The sequence below is a fragment of the Thunnus thynnus genome, chromosome 16 (genome assembly GCF_963924715.1).
Source record: "Thunnus thynnus chromosome 16, fThuThy2.1, whole genome shotgun sequence".
In the NCBI taxonomy this organism is placed as follows: domain Eukaryota; kingdom Metazoa; phylum Chordata; class Actinopteri; order Scombriformes; family Scombridae; genus Thunnus; species Thunnus thynnus.
The window spans coordinates 8,774,498-8,796,320 of NC_089532.1; the positions used below are offsets into that span (position 1 = coordinate 8,774,498).

At 38.8% G+C, this 21,823-nt stretch overlaps 1 protein-coding gene across 1 annotated transcript; it reads right to left on the minus strand.

Annotated features, from left to right (window-relative positions):
• Nucleotides 1-162: 162 nt before the first annotated feature.
• grm1b (glutamate receptor, metabotropic 1b) lies at nucleotides 163-21,018 on the minus strand. Its single transcript, XM_067614726.1, has 8 exons — nucleotides 20,126-21,018; nucleotides 18,453-18,702; nucleotides 12,955-13,190; nucleotides 8,667-8,913; nucleotides 7,001-7,169; nucleotides 6,078-6,204; nucleotides 3,052-3,979; nucleotides 163-2,656 (listed from the first exon to the last, which is right to left on the minus strand). The coding sequence occupies exons 1-8, from the start codon at nucleotides 20,838-20,840 to the stop codon at nucleotides 1,801-1,803; spliced, it is 3,528 nt and encodes a 1,175-aa protein (XP_067470827.1). The 5' UTR covers nucleotides 20,841-21,018; the 3' UTR covers nucleotides 163-1,800.
• Nucleotides 21,019-21,823: the final 805 nt, after the last annotated feature.

Here is a 21,823-nt window from a genome sequence, read left to right on the forward strand (position 1 = left end):
TATTTCAGTGTCCCTGTTTCACCTTTAAAATAAAGCTGTAAATCTTTGACCTTTGATTTCAAATCATTACTGCTGTAAGGCAGACCAAGACATGAGAGCCACCTAATGTTTCATCATGAAAAACAGGAGACAAAAGAATAAAAAATATTTAATTTACTCCAATCAAACAAGTGTCCTTCAAATGCTCTACAGTAAATATTTGTTTAAAATGGCAGACTTAATTTATACTGTACTGTATATATCTGACTGCTAATAGCTTATTCAGACTATTACTAACGGTAACAGTAGCACTTCATCACATTATACGGTTTTGATAGGTTGTTAAAGTCTTAATATTTAGGAAACTGATTGGTACACAATAAAGCATACACAGCTAATGAATTCATTCTAATACTGTAATGCATATACTGTAGATAACACCTGAATACCAAAAAATGATACACAATTCATACATTCACAAAACATATGCATGTCATTTATCTCATACAATAATCTATACAATTATGAAATCAGATGTCTAATTATAAAAGATACAAATTTGAAGCTAGTTTAACTTGCATTTCAAGACCATAGAAATGACACAGATATACAAAAGAAAAAAAGAAAATCTTGATGGTAAGGAAAACGTGGCACTTAAACTTGTCCTCTGCTACATTCGTGATACAGTCAGTGCACTTGCCTGGCAGTGCTGCATCTATCAAAAATTCACGAATAAGTGTTTGTTTGTTTTTTTCCCAACATCATGTTGGCATTTCACCTTTTTTTTCCGCCCAAGATTTTTATTCTGCACTCCCAGCTTAAAGGAATAGTTTGACATTTTGGGAAATATGTTTTATTTTGCTTTCTTACCAAGAATTAGATGAGATACCATTCTCATATCAGTAAATATGAAGCTACAGCCAGCAGCCGGTTAGCTTAGCTTAGCATAAAAACTGGAAACAGGGGGAAACAGGTAGTCTGACTCTGTCCTTGGGTGACAAAAATTCACGCCCCAACACCTGTAAAGCTCACAAATAAACACATTATGTCTTGTTTGTTTAATCCATACAAAAATTTAAGTGTTAAAATGACAAGTTGTGATTTGTTAGCTTGGGAGAGCAAGGCTAGCTGTTTCCCCCGGTTTCTAGTCTTTATGCTAAACTAAGCTAACCATCATCTCGCTCCAACTGCATATATACAGTACAGACAAGAGTGGCATTAATCTTCTCATTAAACTCTCAGCAAGAAAACTAATAAGCATATTTCTTAAAATGTTTCATTATTGCTTTAAACTTTCCCATCTTTTTCTTTGCCTGATAGAAGACAAAACATACATGTGTAACATAATACACATCTTTTTTTAAAAATACTGTTGACAAATTGAATTGTTTTGTTTTACATACAAACTATATTCACCATTAAGTTGCCCTGCTTAAAATGAACAAACTCATCTGCTTGTTACATCAGCTATATTGATCAAATAAATCTATTTATATGACATTAATTCATAAATGTACATACATAGACAACCTGTTTGTCCAATACTGTAAGTACTGAGTCTATTTTATCCTAAAAGCTTATTAGTGTAGAAATATATGTTTGTAATAGGCAAATTCTTTCACTATTGTAGACAACATCTAAAATAATTTTAAAATGTGGTGCTTCATTGCTCACTCTTATCACGTAAAAGCTATCAAGTTATAGAGTGAAAAATGATTTATTAGACCACAGAATGACTTTTTTTCCATATATACTCGTCATATATAGCACAAGTCATTATAAACTTGAAAATATTGTACAATTCATATATAGCGTGTGCACTCACAGAGTTGAGGAGCTTTGTTTGTAGTCTCTGAGGATGACAGAGGCATATGTCACATTTGGAGGAGTGCACAAAATCGACTCGGACACGGGCGAGTTAGGGAAGGGGCTCACTGGAGGACAAGCACAATCTCGGAAAGGGGAGGGAGGCATCAGAGCCAGAGAATCCTCCACCGCTAATTTCACCTCCACCACGTCCTCCTCGTCATGAATCTGAGCGTTGTTGTACATGTAGCCATGGAGAAGGCCGAACTGCTCATTCTCCATCTCCTCCTCCTCCTCCTCCTCTAAGGGGGAGGTGGGCTCCTCATCGAACGGGTCGAGGTGCAGAGGCAGGACCGGGTCCTGCTGGATGAGGTGGGCTTGGTGGTACACGGGCATGCCGCCGCTCACGGCCTCAGGCATGCTAATCATATCATTCAGCTCAGGGATGTCACAGTTGAATTTGCCCACCACCACCTCCTGCTGTAGCTGGTCCATAATGACACGTTGGGAGATGATGCTGTTATCCTGCCGATGTTCATGGGTATAGAGCTCCACCTCCTCGCCCACGTCCTTTAAAAGCCCACAGGCAGGCATTTGCCCGTGGGCCATCATGATGGGAGTGACAGGGGGGTTGTATCTGACAGGATCGCTCTCGTCCTCCTCAGCCACATTATACAAGGTCTTAGTGCTGAGGTCTGAGAATTCCAGGGCTGTGTTTTGGTAGGTATTAGTTAAGGGTTTGATGACAGCCATCTGATTGGAACCTGCTTCCTGTCTCTTCACATGCACTGACAGTCTGTGCCACATGTGATCCCCTTTTGGAGGATGTCTTGCACCTGGTTCAGACCATGACACAGACTTTCCATTAGAACTATGAACAAAATAAAGACGACTGTTACTTCACAGGAACCCAGAAAAGTAGAGACAGAAACAGCATTTCTGGTTCATGTAAAAATGTCAAATTTGTCGGTGGAATGTTTCACTAAATCTCAGAATTTAACACTAATAATGTATGTCTGTATTTGTGATCCCACTTGCCATCCCTTAGCACACAGAGATGCTTGTTTTAATTTTACCAACAGATTAAAGGTTGAAATGGCTGTGTGAATTGAGTACTGACCTACATCCGTCACACTTTACAACAGGTGTCCCTATAAAAGTGAATACAGTAAGACATCAGGTTCCCTTTGAGAGGGAATTACAGTAAAACCAGCATCCCTGAGGTGCCTCAGGAGCAGGACTCACAGACTCACTTAACGAACCTACCTGCCGTTTCCAGTGGTCTTCTTCCTCTTGAACATGTTGAGCAGGCTGTTGCTTCGGCAGGCGATTTTGCCGTCGCCGACGTGCATACGCACAGCATCGGAGGTGGTGAATGCGCTGCGCACGTTTCGCTCTGGTTTGGCAAGGATGATGTACATCTTTGGTGTGAACATACAGCCCAAGGCTACAGTCACACTGAGGCTCACAGAGAAGGACGTAGTGATGATCTTGTAGTTGCTCCCAAAGTAGATTGGCACAAACGCCAGCCAGATTATACACGTGGTGTACATGGTGAAGGCGATGTATTTGGCTTCGTTGAAATTCGCAGGGACGTTGCGGGTCTTGAAAGCGTAATAAGTGCAGCTCATGATAAGCAAGCCGTTGTAGCCCAGTGGGGCCACAACACCGACGTTGCTGGTGTTGCAGATCAGGAAGACTTCTCTGATGCTGGGGTAGGATTTGATGGGTTCAGGAGGCTCCATGATGATGAGAGTAACCTCTAGTGAGAGCTGGACACTGATTAGGATGAAGGCGATGACCACCTGAGCCCATGCACTCATGAACCTTGGTTTCCTGGTGCAAATCTTCTTCTTGCTTCCTGCCAGGATGCGGGCAATGCGGTTGGTTTTGGTTACCAGTGCGGAGTAGCACATGGCGGCTGAGAGTCCGACAAGCAGCCTCTGGAGGTAGCAGGAGGCCACTGTGGGACGGGCGATGAGGGTGAAAGGGCAGAGATAGCCCAAAAAGATCCCTGCTAGGATGATGTAGCAAAGCTCCCGGCTGGAGGATTTGACCACGGGTGTGTCTCGGTATAAGACAAAGATGAAGGCAACGAACGATGTGATCAAGATGCCCACGCAGGAGAAAACCACCTGGATAATGGATTCTGGATTGCTCCACTCCAGGTAGCGCAGCGGGATTTGCTCACAGCCTGAAAGGTATAAAAACATGAGAATAAATACAAAGCCACCACATACTGAAAGCAAGTATGACATTTTTATAATTTCAGCGTCAGCTTCGTGGTTAGATTCTTGGTTATCTAAAAAAATAAAAATAAAAAAATATTTTTTGCATGAGAGTAAAATGAAAAGTTTTATAGTATGGACACATTTAAAATTAATCACATACATCTCAGCTTGAAAAAATACAGTAACTCTCAAAGTAGGTTTTTAGCTCAACTATAAATAAACCCCCTTTCTAGTCAGCCGCAGCCAGGTTGGGCTGCAGCCAGCGGAGGAGGAGGCCAATACAGCAGGACAAAGTAAATCACTGCGTTTTTCATGGATCCAAATAAGATCTCATCATCTGCGTCATGTTGAGAACACACTTTGAATATCTGATTGATGCTGTTCTCTCTATTAATTGTATAATAGCAGGGGGGTTGGGGCTAGAAAAGTGCACAAGAATAATTTTTATGTCAGCCCTGTACTCCACATTTTCTTGTTTCTGTGTATCCAAAGGTCTCATGGTAAAAAAAAAAAGAAACACCGTGGAGGCAGGATGATCCTATTAAGAAAGTGTCTTGTCTTTGAACAGCACAGAAGGCCTTTGAAAGTGGGCCAGAAGAGTGGTAAGTGAAGTAGGGCTGCTGTCGGATAAAATGGTGAACATGATGAATGGTTCTCAGGTGTCATGGGAAAGCAATGAAAATAGGACAGAACAGGTTTATGAAATGGCACTGCAAAAATCTTAACAGGACAAAATGTACAGAGCACAGGTAGGGGGGTAAAAACTGTAAGGAACTTAACTTTCTACAAAGCCTCTAGTAAGACAAAAGAGTCTCCTGTTGTCTCTGAATGCATCAGTCATGCAACAGGAACTCAGCCTGTGGCCACTGAAGTAACCCAAATCCATTAAATTAAAATTTAAAAATTGCAGAACAGCAAAATCTCATGTTCTAATCAGATTACATAAACGTGTGGCTTTGCATAGGATCCCTGAAGGTTTGTTGTCACCCTCAGGGAGTCACTGCTCCCAGCAAAGAAATAGTCTGGCCCATAACTTCCTGTAAAACCACAAATTATTATTTTTACACTTTGGTTTTGTACAGATAAAACAAATCAGGTATGACATGTAAATTAATGAGCTTCAGAGGTGCTTGTAGGTCAACTTTTTCACCTTCAGAAAGAACCAAGCTTGCTGTTTCTTCTTGTTTCCCGGCTAAGCTAAGCTAGCTAGCTGTCGCCTTATAACGATGGCTGAAGAGCAAAACCTCCTATCTGAAAAATGCACTTTTTTGAGAAAACTAAAACTTATTTTCTTGCAGAATGCTATTTGTTAAGGATACCCAATACATAATACAGTTTTTGGACTATATTATTATATTATGAGTTAACAATACCGACTAGATATAAATGCCTCGCAAAGTGCAGATAGGAGCTTTTGCACTTGGTGCAAGTTGGAAGAGGTTTTACAAAAAAAACCAAAAAAAAAAAGTTAATAATTAAAATCAAATTAAAAATAAAATTAAGTTTGTTTTCAGGTAAAAAGATGTTGTAAATGTAATAGTTACTACATTGTAGTATACTAGGATCAAAATTCCTTAAGTGGGAAATTCCTTAAAATCAGTGTATTTGCTTCCTGGTCCACTGGAAATGAATGTTCAGTGATTGTGTAACCCACTCGTGCTGTAGCCTCTCTTCACACCCAGGGACTCTGCGTTGTGTTTTTGTTTTGTTGTGTGACTTTTCTGTCACAATGAAGGGCGGGATTATCTTGCAGACAGACTGAATATGAGCAGCCTTCCGTGTTCTCATCATCCAAAGTGAAATCTGCCAATCAGGAAATTCTGCAGATAGGAGGTTTTGTGCTTTGGCCATCGATATGAGAAATTACAAATATGAGAGTAGTATTGATGTTCTCATCTAAATCTTGGTAAGAATGGGAATAATTGTATTTCCCAAAATATTGAACTATTCTTTTAAAAGAAAACCAGCTACAGTAAGTCATTTGTCAGCACTGGCGCAGTTTAAAAAATGTTGAGAAATGAGACATATAGCTAAATGAAGAGTAAAAGAGGATAAGTTTACCTTCTAGTTCTTCATCAGGCCACCAGCCCAGCTCACAGGCCTTACATGTGAACTCATCCTGGACATACTCATTGTCTTTGCAGGCAGTGCAGATCCAGCAGCAGCTCACCTCTCCCTTCCTGATCACCTGGTCGACAAAAATAACATAAAAAAATGTAAAAATACCCCCCAACGAGTATCTCTATTCTAAGTACCAGTTTGTGTCCACGTAAAAGGGGAGGCCAAGCTCTGTAAATATTTTAGTATTTGTTTGTAGGACAGTATAACTAAAGATGGAAAGGGGCAATAAATAAAAAGGGTAAAGATATAACAATGTAGCATCATGTCTCACTACAAGGTGCCTTTAGGCAAGATTTTTACTTTTGTAAAAAGAAATATAAAAGCAATGTGGGTAACATATATGTTATATTAACAGATTATATTAATAGAAATACTGATACCACTTTCCAGTCTATGAAAGGATGATAGGTGGTAACTAAAGGCTTGATTAATGGTTCATTAATTGTTTACTAATGCTTTACAGATCAGTTATAAGCCATTACAAGGAACAACCTCCCTTGGACTGGTTAGACCAAAATCCATTAATTAACATCTTATCAATACTTACAACTGCAGGCTTGATGATTAAAACTCTTTATTGAATAAATCAATGAGCATTTATTAAAGGATTTCCTATATTTATAACTGCATTATTACTAAGTAGAAAGGATAAACACCAGCCTATGTGATATTTCACAACCTGGAAACCCCAAAAGTAACAATAACTGTGAAGTCCTAATATGTACAAATGTTTCACATTTAAGTACTTCATGCCAGTACAGTAATTGCAATGCACAGACTGAATTACAAAGCTACAACACAGACGTTCAAATATGTCCTGAGCAGGATAAGGATTTGTCAGCAGTAAAGGATTTGTCCCCAACCTTGATCTCTCCTTTGGAGCAGGGCTCACTGCACACAGAGCGGACCATGTTGCTGCGGTTCATCTGCATCATGTCATCGTCGATACTGAGAATGCCCTCATGCCAGGAGCCGATGTTGATGTAGTCATAAACACCAGGCTCCACACGCTGGAAGTTCATAATCTCATACCTGATAGTGGATAGAAAGCTATGAGTTAGAGAGGAAGCTATAACTAAACAAGGTTTGACCATCACTGAATCAATTCTTAATAATTCTTAAGATAATAAGGATTTTACTGCCACTCAGCACAAAAGTATAATTTATCAGTGTGGGTGGCTGTCAGGCTCTTAATCAAAACTAATGATTTAGGGATTACTTTTCCAGGTGCTGATATTTCTACCTTTTAGTTTACTTACTCTTTGGTTTGTAATAAAAACTCCTCACTGGAATTTCAAGACACTCCCACCTCAACCACGTCGATGCAACTAACTGATGAAAATTTTCAGAAGTGCAATTAACAAAACAGATATTTTATCTATTACTATAACTATTACTACTACTTTACTATGTATGGTATAGCCACTTTTTTTTTTTTACTTTGAGTTAATCTCTAGGCGTTCTCAGTGTTTGTATCATATAATCAGCCAGACAGTTTTTGTCATGTTACAGCTCTGGACATTAAAATGCGCCTGATATGACTGACTGAACGTAACCTTTGTAATCATCTAATTGAAAACAATATTTATAGTGAACAGACATTAACAATGAAAGCCCTAATTGCTCTCTAAATTAAGCCTGTGTGTTATGTACACACTGAGGAGTCTCAGTGTCTCCTGAGATGCAAATTCAACATCACCTGCCCTTGAAAGAATATTTGGCTCATTGTTTTTAGTTTTTATCAGTTCTTGCAACGAAACAGATTTTCTAAAATGAACATATTGGTTTAAACTTATTTTGTTCTGTTTAGTGCACTTGTTTCCTGAAACAACAACAGATCTTCATACATCTTCTACCAGGTCTTCAAAGAGACTGTCATATTTCTTGCGATCAATATACCATTAAACACAGAAGTCTCTCTGTCTGGAACAGTTTGAAATCAAATATAAAGTCATTTAATTTGTTCTATGTCTTCAAAACACATGAAAAAACGTCTAATTGAAAGCACCAAATAACCTTTTTTTTTCTTTTTTCTTTACCCCCTTTGCTATTGTAATTATTTTTTGTGTGTTTTTTTAAATCTGCCCTTGTTATGTTTTCTTTGCTTTATCACTTGATTGAGTTTTTTTGTATTAGGGACCACCTGCATATATCCACTGAGCTCTATTATTTGATTGAAAAGACTCACAGCATGACTCTGATTGCATTTCAGATCAGGCAAGTAATTAGAAAAAAAAACAGGTAGGTAGGTGATTAAATTAAAAAATAAACTTTTACAAAAACTACGTATTATATAAAAACTGCTTTACAAAACTGGCTTAGTTGTCTATTGTGAACTGTGAATTTGTTTTTGTTCATTGCCGGCTTCACTTGGTGAGGAGGAGATAAAGTTTGATCTGTGCGGCTGCTGCTCCCAATATATAACAGTTATAGACCACCTAATGCTGCTTTAATTACTGTGGCTACAGTGAAAACGACTATAAGCTAAACATACTCAAAAAAAAAAGCATGTAAGGTAAGTGTGTTTACCTCCCAGGTGAGTCCCCGTTCTCGTCGAACCATATGTCCTTCCCAGAAACACCTGCGAAGGTCGTCTTGAGAAGGAAGTCCAGCAAATGGCTGCCGTCAACAGGCTTCATGGCGTCACAGAGCCCAACATGGCCGGGGCAGAGGTGAGTGTGCATGTCATGCAGCCCGTGGGCCATGGCGTAAATGGCGTTGATGACGAAGCCCATCTTGCTGTCTTGAACATAGTTGTCCTCCAGACTTTCATAACCTGCCCACACATGAGAGTAATAGTAAGGATTCATCTCCAGGACGAAACTTATGGAGGAAAAGTCTTACAGGAGGTGCGTCATTGCTGCAAGCGGTAGCATGTTATGTGTTATGCAGTAAAAAATCATTTAAAATTTCAGGTGTACAGTACAGGTGTCTCTAGCGTGATGTAACATATTACAAAGGAGTGATAGGGTGCTCACAGATGCATTTTTTTTTTTTATAATTATTCTCTGAGTACAGGCAGCAAGCTACACGCCTCTTTGCCTCTGTGGGAGACTGCTTTAATAGAACTGGAAGGCTCAGAAAATGGCTTCAAAGAAAACTTGTTACCATGGCAAGACTATCCATTTCTGCATTCATGAGTCAGGATTCAATTAGAGTTGGTCTAAAACAGTGCGCCGCTGAAAATGTGTCTTCTCATGCAGGATAACAAAGCGACTATTCTGATTCTGTCTTCTGTTCATATTGTTTTTTCCTTTAGACAGAAAACAAATGAGTGAATGAGACACAATGATTAATATTTTGATACAAACAGCATGCGATGATCAAACACACCCTATCAGTTCAGTGTAATGCAAGCTAGAAGCAGACTATGCAAGTTTTTTTTAATTTTTTTTTTTTAGTTGCTGTGTTAAAGTAAGATGTCAGTTTAGTGTTATTACAAAGAGCGACACCATGCATTTGTTTCACACAGGTAAAACAGGGGAACAAGTGTGTATATTTGGCGATTCCTCAAGTTGAAGATGACACCTTTTTTTCAAACCATCCCTCGGTGAACACATAGCTTTTGTAAACTCAGTGATTGGTAGCAAGGGATCAGCTATCTAAATCATTTTTTACCCCCAACAAAAATAATCCTGCACTAATATTTGTACATTTCCTCCATATGTGAGCCCCTAAAATCATCACTGCAATTCCAAAGGCAACACAGCTCTCACTATGATTGTACATTTAGAGCAAAGTCTGGGTGTTTAACGAAAGGATTTAACTGGTATAGAAGCTTGCATATTGACTATGGTAATGTGAAGGAATTCTTTACCAGTCTATCATTGTGAATATGACTGGAAATTATACACTTAAAATGATACACTGCTGTCTCTCCCTTCACCATCTGTCATCTGTTACCTGAATCTGTTCCAAAATCCCTGTTTAATATTTTATGCAAAGGAAGTGGAGTGTAATGTAGCTGATAATGTAATAACTGATGGGAAGTGACACAGTTTGTTAAAATCTTACAGAATTTTCCCCTGGAAGAGAAAAAATATAGTATAACATTAAGTGGCAGTTATGACTTTCTAAAGGTTTTATTGTATTTTAATGATAATGCAGTGATATTGTAATATGAACCCAGAATATAATCAAATAAAACTCCACTGTTTGCATTATGAAGCATTATGTTACTGTTACACTAATAGTTACAAATATGTCATTGTACACTCCTTATTGATATTTAATGTTATACTTAAATAGTTATTTACTGTATGTTTGCCAGAAAATCTGATAATCTTTAATAGACACTTAATTACCTTTACAAGTTATTACCACTTCCAAAGAGATAAAAATATTCAGGCTGTTTGTTAGTTAGCAGGATATCCTCTATCACACATTTAACTGACGTTTGGTAGAAAGTTTAACCATGATCCAATAACAGATTATAAGTTTTAGGTGCTTTTGAAGGAATATTTTAAGAATTTCTACTACAAAATATGGAGTTTTGAACACTTTCCCTATTTTCTCATGAACTACTGCACTTATCTGAATGAAAAACATCAAATACATGTTGATATAATTGTTGGTAACAATTTATAACACACTATGATGTGGTTATAAGCAGATAAGGATATTTTAAGTGTTTAATTGTGTACAGTAGTTGTCAATAATTATAATTTCTCATATGAAGACATAATATTTTATATTATTACAACTGTGTTTAACTATATTGTTATTCATTATCTGTTTATACACCAGCATCCACTTATGGGTACCCACAGAAGCCCACTTATATCTGCTTATAACTGCATTATAGTTTGTTATAAACCATTTATTAACAGTTTATATACGGATTATGAATGATAAATACATGTAGGAAGAGTTAAAGTACAGTGTTACCTAATTATCTATCAGAATGTGTATTTTGATGTAGATCCAGATCCACATTTTTAAAAATCTAAACAATTTTATTATTCATTGAAATAGACTGAAAAGGATCTACAGCCTTGCTCTATATTTACCATGTAAGTGCTTTCTAGTGATGAAGTTTGTCTGTCACACTGTCAGTTGTTACATACATCCGTTTTTTCCTGAACTGTGTGTAAGACTGGTTTCACCCACCGCACCAAACAACATCAAACTTTATGACATACGGGGCTGACAAGCTTTACGAGCATCATCCACTGCTGGTGAGGTTTTTTTTTTTCCCCAGTTGTGTTAAATCAAGTAATGATCGTTAAAAAAGGACTGCTGGGATAATGACTGCCAGCGCAAACAAACACATAAACAGTAAATTCAGTCGGGTAGCAGCTGGGTGAGCGTCCGACGGCAACTGCTGGTGATGACCTAGTTTAACAGCTCCTTGGCGCTGACGCTCACCTCACTCACTCACTGAGCTGTGTAGCTTCAGTCGTGATGCAATGATGTCAGCATGTCAGCATGCAAGCAGAGGTCCTACTGCTGCACGTTGGGATTAGTCGGCTGCATGACAACTGAACCCTCTCTGACCAAAATATGCATAAAACTATACAGCAAAATTAATAAAAATGATTCTAAAAATGTGTTATCTATTGCAATGTGGCTTCACTATTTCTGTGGCTACATGCAACTTAAGCCAGGTCAGCCAGTTGCCAACTCATTCAGATGTTATTGGGCTGTTTTATATGACTGTCTTAAGGCCAGAAAGGGTGTGAGAGCAGATAAGATCAAATTGTTGGGCTCTCACTTCAGTATTACACAAAAAACAAATAAAAACATCCCAATAGCTTCATATATTAGAGGTCAACTGAGATTAATTTCATGAAAATTTCATGTTATTAAGAACATCAATGGACCACTTAAATTATCCCCACATGTGATAACTTAATATCAGTCAACCTCTATGTATATTGCCAAAAGTGAGGAGCATTATGGTTCCATTCAGAGGAATTCACTCACCGTCTTGGAGTTCTACACAAAAAATAAAAATAAAAAATAATAATAAAAAAACAATAGAAGTGACAGGACAGCAAACAATAACTATCTCCACTTACTAATAATACTAATAATACTAATAATAACTGCATATAAAATATGGTATTTTTGTAGGAATGAATGAGGTATGAGCATAACAAAGAAATAGAGGCTCTATTCTTACAAATACTGCAAAGGAAATAAGATTAAAATAATTGCAGGAGGGGAAGTGCAACAGCAAAAACAAATTCACTTGAAGAATCCTGAGAGCTGTCAACTGAAACGTATAAACATGGTTTTGATTTTTGCTGCATGCATCATTTTATATTTACGTTTATCAATACATTTTATTCAGATAAATGTTAACTATTTCTTGTAATACAGGAAGTTGAGGGAATAGTAGCCATAACCTCATCAACTTCATAATTTAAGACTGACAACGTAAATATATAAATATATTTAAATAAATATGTATGAGCAGTATGTGAAAATATGTTTTGGGAAACATGCTTGCTGAGCATTGTTTCTAGAAACCAAGAACTTAAGATAATGCATTTACTTTGTTCCTTTGTAAATGAAAAGGATTTAATTTACCTAGATCATCATCCTCTGTAAAGCCAAGTGTCACGGAAATGAACAATATGAAAAAATATGTGTTATTGGATTGACTTAGAGAGAATTCTACCCTCTGGCAGTCTTATTCATAATTAAAGAATGTGTTCCAGTTTACGGGGCCTTTCGGCATCATCCTCTGGGCATTGAACACATCAGAGCTATGGAGAAACACAAGCTGATGTGCACGCTGGCGTACAGTGTAAACCAGAAAAAAAAACTGCAGGACACATCATAATCGCAGCCTGATGAGTTGTTTATCTACCTGAGCAGTTTCTCGCATAATTCAAGTTCTCTTGTGGGTGTCCGGGAAGGCGGCACTGAAACCGGTACTGCCAGAACTCGGGGAACCACGGATTGCGAGTGTTGGTGTTGAGTCTGAGCTTCAGGAAGTAGTCGTCGAAGGAGGAGACCTCTTCAGACTGCAGCTTCACGGTGATGCCGCCCACAGCCTCCTGCTCGTATCCCTCCACCACCTCAACGCGATCTGCCCAGCCGTCACTGCGGAGAGGAGCACACTGCAATTATCATTACCAGAACTGGCCCCAGTTTGTGCCTTTCCTGTTTTAACATTACATTTGAATCACAGAGCTAAACATATGTTCTTCTGAAAACATATATATATATATACATATATATACCAGACGACCTTTGAGAAACCCAGAAGGTCATTTAACACTTTCTAAAATCCTCAAGGGCTCTTGATCTGGATGAAAGAAATATTCATTCAGCTGCACAGAAACAAACATTTCTAACCTGTTTCTCAAATTGTGGTTTTGTTTTTCTAATTCAAATATGTGGCAGCTCTAAATGACCTCAATTTGTATGACATCAACCAAATTTTTTACATTTACCATCTCTCTATTACGGTGTTACCTTTCTATTATTATATACTGTATTTTCATGCAAAAACAATGATTTAATATTTGACATATGTAATTTCCGACTACTTATACAGGAACCAAGAGTTGCAACTTGGAAATAGGGTTAAAAATCTTTTTTATTGCACAGTGGACGTAATGTTTTTCCATCCTGATGGTTGTAAGAGTTTTTGAGGATTCTGGAAATACCTTCAGAAAGGAGGTGTTCTTAAATGACCCTCTGGGTTTTTAACAAAGTTCACCAGAAAACCAGGTGCTTAACTAAAGCCACAAACTGGTGTTACGCAGGATTACATGCTCACATGTGGACTAAGACGGCTGTCAGATTTGGGTTTTAACAAGCCTTTTCAAAAGCAGTCAAATAGATAGAAAAGAACAAGATTCAAGATTTATGCTCAGATTTAAACCCTAACAGCTATTTGAAGTCAAATAATATGAAATCTTTTTGCTGCTAACCAATTTTCTGAATTTTATAACATGTAATAAAAGAATAGTCAGTGTCTGGCAAAAGAAAAATGTTAAATTCTTGTTGTTATGATTCTATTATAGCTCCAAAAGCCTGAGATGGTGTCGTGTTTGAAGCCACATGCAAACCAGCCACAGACTGAATCCTGCAGCAAAACCCTTCTCCCTTTTGTTTCCCTGACTTTGTTTCCCTTTCAGCCTTCCCGCTGAGGGGCGTGGAGTGCTCAATGTACTTGCAGAAAGAAAAAAAAAAAAAAAAAAAAAAAAAAGTCCACAGACACAATCGCAAGTCCAGTGAGAATTCACAGATTAGTGCTGTAGCAGTACAATCTGCCCTGGAAAAAGAAACGAGCTCCAAACCTCCGCATAGACTCAGACTCTCAAACGTGATTTTGTATCTTTGCTGGTCACAATTCGTATTTATAGTTTATAAGCTTGGCCATTTGAAAATCAATTCTACATTTAACCCTCTCATAAAAAGATCAGGTGGGTGAGACAAAAAGATTTTGTTTGACATTTGAATTTGAATCATAATCCATAAAAAAAAACAAAAAAAACAAGCTGCCTTCATTTGAGTTGCAAATGCAGCTTGAGTATTTTTAAAGCAGCATTATGCAGTGTGGGATTAAATCTGTGATATTTACATGTGATACTGTACTTGCACGAGTGAGAAAGCAAGGAGGGAGAAAAACGGATATGGAGCGGCCTGAAATAGCATCGTTCCAAGGATGATTTGGCATTGAAAACAGCTCCCTAGAATGCAACTACACATTAATAAAACATTACAAACATTTTTTTCCTACGTGGGAGCAACCAAATTTTAAAAAGATTTTCATGTTTTCATAAGCTGTGACAATTAAAACAAATTGGCACAAAACACCTTTAGAAGACAGTTCAGTTATACTAATATATATTTTTGCTGATTGACAATTTAACCCAACGTGAGCCTGACAACAGCAACACAAAAACACGCTGTAAAACCTGCAATGAGATTTTATTTTCTTCCCACACTATACATTTTCTCAAAGTGATTTTGGTGAGTTGTACACATTCATGTTCATTGTCTTCTTTAGCCATGCTAGCGGCATGCATGGGATGGCAATGACCACTCCGGTCCAGACTGAATTACCTCAACAACTATTTTATGAATCACCAGTAAATTTTTTAACAGACATACATGGTCCCCAGAGGATGAATCCTTATGACTTTTGTGACAGCCCCTGCCAACCAGATTCTGAGCACCTGGGCTTACTTCTCCCAGAGGATAAAAGGTCAACTACCAGCGATGTTTGTGCTCTCTCTCTTTGTGCTTTTTGTTTGACTTTTGTTTTGTTTTTGCTTCACAACACCTTACACCCCACTGCCCACGCATTCACATTTACATCACTGATGTTACTGACTGACACACTCCATATTTGTAGTAATAATCTTCAGTTGTTTACTTTATTATAGTGAATACCTTTAATTTTACCGCCATCTGTTGTGTCTATTCGTGTATTTGTCATGGTCTAGGAGCCGGGTTACGACACTTTGGTGATCCCCTGATGTTTCCTCTAATACCACAAGATTCACATTTGTAGTTTTGCGTAAAATGTCTCATCAACTGTCAGATTGATTGCCATGTAATTTGAGCGAGACATTCATGGTTATCAAAAGATGAATTTGAATAATGTTTGGTGACCCCCAACTTTTCATCTAGCTCCACCCTCAGGTTTTAATTTGTCCATACTTTTGTTTATGACCAAACACCTGCAAAACTATTGACATTCCCCATCAACCTCATGCTAGCATACTAAAGTAAAATCATGAACATGGTAAACATTATACCTGCTAAACACCAGCATGTTAGCATTGTCACTGTGAGCATGTTAACTTTAGCATTTGCCTCAAAGCATTGCTGTTCATAAGTACAGTCTCACAGAGCAGCTAGCATGGCTGTAGAGTCTTGTGTCTAAATCGTTTTGTATTTTACATAATTTTGTGTTTTAAAGGCATACTTGTCTCACCATCTTTCTGTTGAGCAGCTGTAGTGAGTATCACCTCATTAACTAACTACTGAAACCCTCCACAGTCAGTAGAGGGTTTAAGTGTTAAAATATTGGTAAAAATGCAGCCTTAAAAGCTTTCGACCCTGTGAAGAGAACAATAAAGCTGGGGCAAAACGATAGAAATCAGAATAATTTAAAGATACTGAATACTGCACAAACTACCGTTCATTAACAGGACAAAATTATCAGTACCAGCCTTCTCATCACATTTGGTTTGAGAAGGCTAAAAGCCAAGCCAACAGCACGTTTGGCTTGGCTTGAACTTCAAGAATGAACTGACAATGGTTGTCCAGTGTGACAGTATCAACAGTACCTGGCCATCTGCTTCTCAGCATCACACTCCCCCCAGTCCAACACTGGGTGAGCCAAAAACCTACAGCTCTGACGTCAGCACACAAAACGCACTGTACACATTTATATCCCATATTTTTGGAGTATTTAATTTGGGAGAAGGGGGCGTTATTGATGTTGTATAGTGCAGTGTAGTTATGTAAATCTGAATTATGATTTTATGAAATAATTCATCCAGGGGAAAGACATTTGAAGTCAGAATTGAGGATAAATGTTTGTCAAGCACAGGCTAAAAAACCTGATTTATTCTTTTTTCATCTCCAAAGTAATGCGAGATTCACTTGAGACTTGATCAAATGAGTTCTCTGTTGTTTGTGATGTGTGGGATCTGCGGTGTGAGAACAGCCATTTCTTTCATCCTCCACACAGCAGAGGATGGATGGCTGATGACCAGCACCTCAGGCATTTCGATTGGCCCATTGCACGGACCTGCATGTGTTCGTTTGCTGCATTGCTCTAAAAAACATTTTCCTTTTTCAGTAGTCTCCTTGACCCAGAAAAAAAAACACACACACACAATCCCTCTACTCTACTCTAAACTCACGCCCTCCTTATCATCCGTGGAGACTTTAGCAGCAGTGCAAATTCAAGTGGAAGGGGTGAGAGCGAGTTTAGGCTATAAAACGCTCCATTTTTTCATACATGCGTTTCATCATTTGGTTTGGAGGACGGGGTTCCGACTCTATTTCTCATCTGCCTTTGTGAATAACACAGCCACACGTTAATGAACCACTCTCAGTAAATTAACCATAGCGAGCTTTTTATCGTAGCCTCGTTTCAGGTGCTGCAACTATTCCTAACAGGACTTGAGGTGAGCTGAGACTCCACAAAGATGGAATGTCTGGTGTAAGTGCTGATATGAGCTTTGATGTTCACTACACCACACTCCCCAGCTTATGCTGGAGGTGCTGTCCCATATTAGCCCATCCTGCCTGTGATCTGACAGGGAGAGGGAGAGCTCGCTGCATGGATGCATTATTCATTACTGAGCTGACTCAAAGCATCTTCTGCTTTCAGAGGAACTCTACTCCCAGTAGGAAAAAAGAGTATTTCGGTTCCATATGAACTTTGTGTATACCATCCTGTGTGCAGCTGAATGCTATAACATGGAATTCAACATCTGTGTTTTCCTCACAGAATTGCAATAAAAATGCAATACTTCTGGAAAATAATGAATATGAGAAAACAAAAAGTTATACAAAAAGTGCTTAAATTGCTCAGGAAAATGAACATTTTAACGTGTACAATTCCCATAAGAGCTGGGCAAACTCCATCTACTAAGATCATGTGTTATGATCTAAAGCTCCAGAACTGCTACTAAATGGACCTTGCATTGAGATTGTTTTGTCAAATGCTGTTTTCAAGGTCAGGTATGAATTTTCAGTTTCAACTTTAAGGCCAACATGGACAAAAAATGGTTAAACAAAAAATAAAAATTTGAACATTGACAGTCCCTTTAACAACTGGGCAAGCTCCATCTCTAAGAAAAGCTACTAAATGGACCCTGTGGTGAAATTATATTGTCAATTGTTCTTTTCAAGGTCAAATATGAATTTTAAGTCACAACCTTTAAGACAACATGGACAAAAAGTCCTTAAAGTGCTCATAAAATTTTAAATTTGAACAACTAAAATTCCCATAACAAATGGGCAAACTCCATCTACTAAGATTGTGTGATATGATCGAAAGCTCCAGAACTGCAACTAAATGGATCTTGCAGTGCAACTGTTTTGTACTACAATTACCTTCATTATCATCACAAATGTACTCAATTCATGTAGCACAAACAGCTGACAAATCTGACTAATTTTGAGCCTTTTTTTCTGTTTTTGATCAAACTTTACATTTCATAAGTTTCACAAACTCACTGTAAAGAAACCCCACCGAGAGAAAAAGTTATTTTCATCATTCTAGGAGAAAAAAAAATCTTGTTTGAAAACTTGTGTACTTTTCAACCCTCCCAAAAAAACATGACAGACAAAGCTGAAAGCCCCGTGGGAAAACGTTCTCTAACAAACCTGCCAATTAGGAGGAACTCTCCGGCTACCCCGAGCCGTCTCATGGCCATGAGCAGCCCTCGGACTGTCATGCCTTCACAGAAGCAAACAACAACTCTGGCTTTAGGCAGACGCTCACGCAGCTTCCGCAGCAGCCTGTCGAAGTGCTTCTCCCCGGCGTTGCTGTAGATCTTGTCAGAATGGGAAAGGCAGAGGCCTTCCTGCGAGGCGAGCTCTTTGAACACCTCCATCCCACTCTCCCCATAGTTACCTGAAAGAGACAAGAGGAACTGTTAGCTTCATTCACAGGAAAAAAAAAAGAATCAGTGGGTTTTCAAGTTTTCTACATTCAATATTCCAGATCGTTTAAATGTCGAATGATCTTTTTTTAAACTGAAATTCTTCAGGGAAGGTTTGCTGAGCGCACATGCCTCTTCCTTCTGTATTTAAGTGTCCCATTACTTCTCAAGACGTCTTTTTATGGAATCAAGAGCGGCACAACTGGAGCAAACAGGGTTAAGGTGACCTCGACAGCGGTATCTGAGGACGAGGGGAGCACTTGTCAGTTTTAGGTTGCCTGTCCAGACAGCCAATCAGCTGCAGTATGGAATACAGGATCACTGATAAACCCAACAACAAAGTCTTTAGTCAAAGCTTTAGTATTTAGATTAACATCTATCTGCTTCTTTAATATTAATCCAATACCTACAGCACCTATTTATATTATTGCAGTAAACAAAGAATGTTTGCCAGGATTTGATTGGATTTTTATCAGCTTATCACAACCTCACACCCCCTCAGTAAGAAACAGATGAAAGATTTGCAACACTTGCTTTATGGGTATTTCAGGTATGCATATCACATTTTACTCTTTCTCATGGTGTGGGTGGAATCTTAATTACTTTTGAATCGTAATTTATATGCTTATAAAAGAAATGCAGATGTCAGTATATCATCTGTTACCTGTTATTTGTTACCATGCACTGAAATGTAATGCAAAAGGATGGTTTTTGTATAACAGACTGATGGATTTGTGGGGAAAATGATCTTTTATGGCAAAGCTGCAGTATAAGCCTGCAGTGATAATTAAATACAAAATAGAACAAGAGCTTTTTATGCAGGTCAAACGCTGGTTGCAACAGCTGCTAATACCTGCAGGAGAAACAGACAAAGAATTCTTACTTTACTGAGGCAGATTTAAGGAAAAGGAAAAAAGAAAAGAATGTATGTAGGAAGGTATTTAGTGTATAAATTAGTAAGTAATGTGTGTCTTCATGGTATTGATGCATAAAATGAACAGAATGGAATACCAGACCTCACAAAAGAGTTTCTCGTCCGTTTGCGTCAGTGTGGAGAACACGATTTCCTCTTTCCTCCTCTCAACTAACCCTCTATTTATATTCATATCATGTGAATAGGTTTTACAAAACACAATACTGTCTGCAGCCACATGCTGTTAGAACAGCAGTCTACATAATGCACAAGATAAACATCAGTTACAATACTGCAGCAGAATAAAACAACATTGATTCAATCAGATAGTGCTAAGAGATGGCTAACAGCCTCTGTGTATCTGTGCCACAATGTGGACCTTCTTTCCGGTGTCTTCTTGTCTATAATTTCCTGTTCACCCTCCTGCTCCTGTCGTGCAAAGAAGAGAGGGCTGTTAATTTATTAAGGGAAAGGTGTCTTACCCTCTGTGTGCACTGCAGACACATAGGTCCAGTTGTATCGTTTGACAATGTCCAAAAGCGCCCTGGCTTGAAGAGTGTCTGAAGGCACAACTCTGAGGAAGTACTTGAATAACGTCTTGTCACTAAGGTCAATACTGGTTGCAGAGTAGGCAATCTGTGGGATGTTGAACAGCTGCAGAAGGTTTTGGACTTGAATCGCAACTGAGCTTGAGCCAGGCCCGATGACCCCTGCGATGGGCTTCTTGGTTGGTGGCGGCTGACTGGAAGGTACCCCTTCGATGCACCACCTGGCGCCGTCCATGTCATCCCGGATGGAAATGAGAGAGTCTCGTATGAACTCGATGCTCTGCTCCAGAGCCACAGAGGAATGCCAGCAGGAGTCCCTGATCTCACAGCCCAGGGTGATGTTGGGTAACAGGTTTGGGTCCGAGTTAATCTGATCCAAAGTGTAGAACATGGCCTCCACTCTTTGGATGCCATACTGCTCGCGGATCTCCCCGCATTTCCTATCTGCCACCTTCTCAGCCGAAGGCTGGTGGTGAACAGAGAAGAGGGCCCCGATTATAATATCCCCGTCCATCCTGGCCACCAGGCGAGAGGCAGAGCTCGGCACAACTGACCTCTCATACTTGCCTTTGGACAAAACGAAAGCCTCAAACAGTAAAACAGGCAAGTACAAAACGCTTATTGCAGTCAGATAGATCATATTCGACATTGTGCCACAGGTGCTGAATGTAGAATCATGTCCACTTGGCCATAATGGAGGTCCATCAATCCTCTTTTGGGTGAAATGGCAGTTAACTCAGCTGCTTCTCCTTCTCTGTCGTCACTCTGTATGGGAGACATGGAGCATTAATCCCTGTTTATCACATGTGCACCATTCCTTTTTTTTTTTTTTTACCTATGTAACTGTTGTTTCATTGAATCAATTACATCATAACTCACTTAAATGTTTAAAACATAGAATATCTCCTATCTTTTCTATCACGTAACATGCAAAAACAGTGTGAAAATCGACTCACAGTACATAAAACATGCAAAAAAGCAAAAATATAGCAGTGATCTTGCTGTAAAGTGACTAAAGACCTACAAGATGCAATTAAAACAATTAATATCAGCAGTGATCAAGCCTAACAAGGCTTTACAGACACTAAATTTTGAATCTTTGGATTTTTTCTCTTGGGAATCTTTGGGATAAAAAGTTGCTTGTATATGATAGATAAACCTTTTGGGTTTCAGCACCATGGACAGCTGCCTCTGCTGTTTTTGTGGATCTCTCGGCTGATTCTGTTTCTCCGAGACGATCAATTTCATCCTGCGACTGTTTATTCAACTTTTACCCCTCAAGATAATCCCACAGAAGACTGCGAAGTGTCTGAATCCTATTTTTTTTACGGTCTGCCAGCTGACTCCAGCTCCACAACCGGTGTCATTTATAGGACACATTTTCCAACATCGTCACCTACATGCAAATGCATCCCAATTAAAGGGTGAAGCTTAATTGACAGATCTGACTGAATACTCGAGCAGGTTTAGGAAAACGCTCCCGTTTTAAGTCTGTGTGTCTGCAAAGCACCACGCCTAATCACTGGCATGACTTTACCTACCTGCAGCAGGCATTTCGGGACATAGCGGGTCTGTGTCTCTTCTGTAGCAGCCAGACTGGACTCCAGCTTCTGCTGTGAAAACACTGGGACT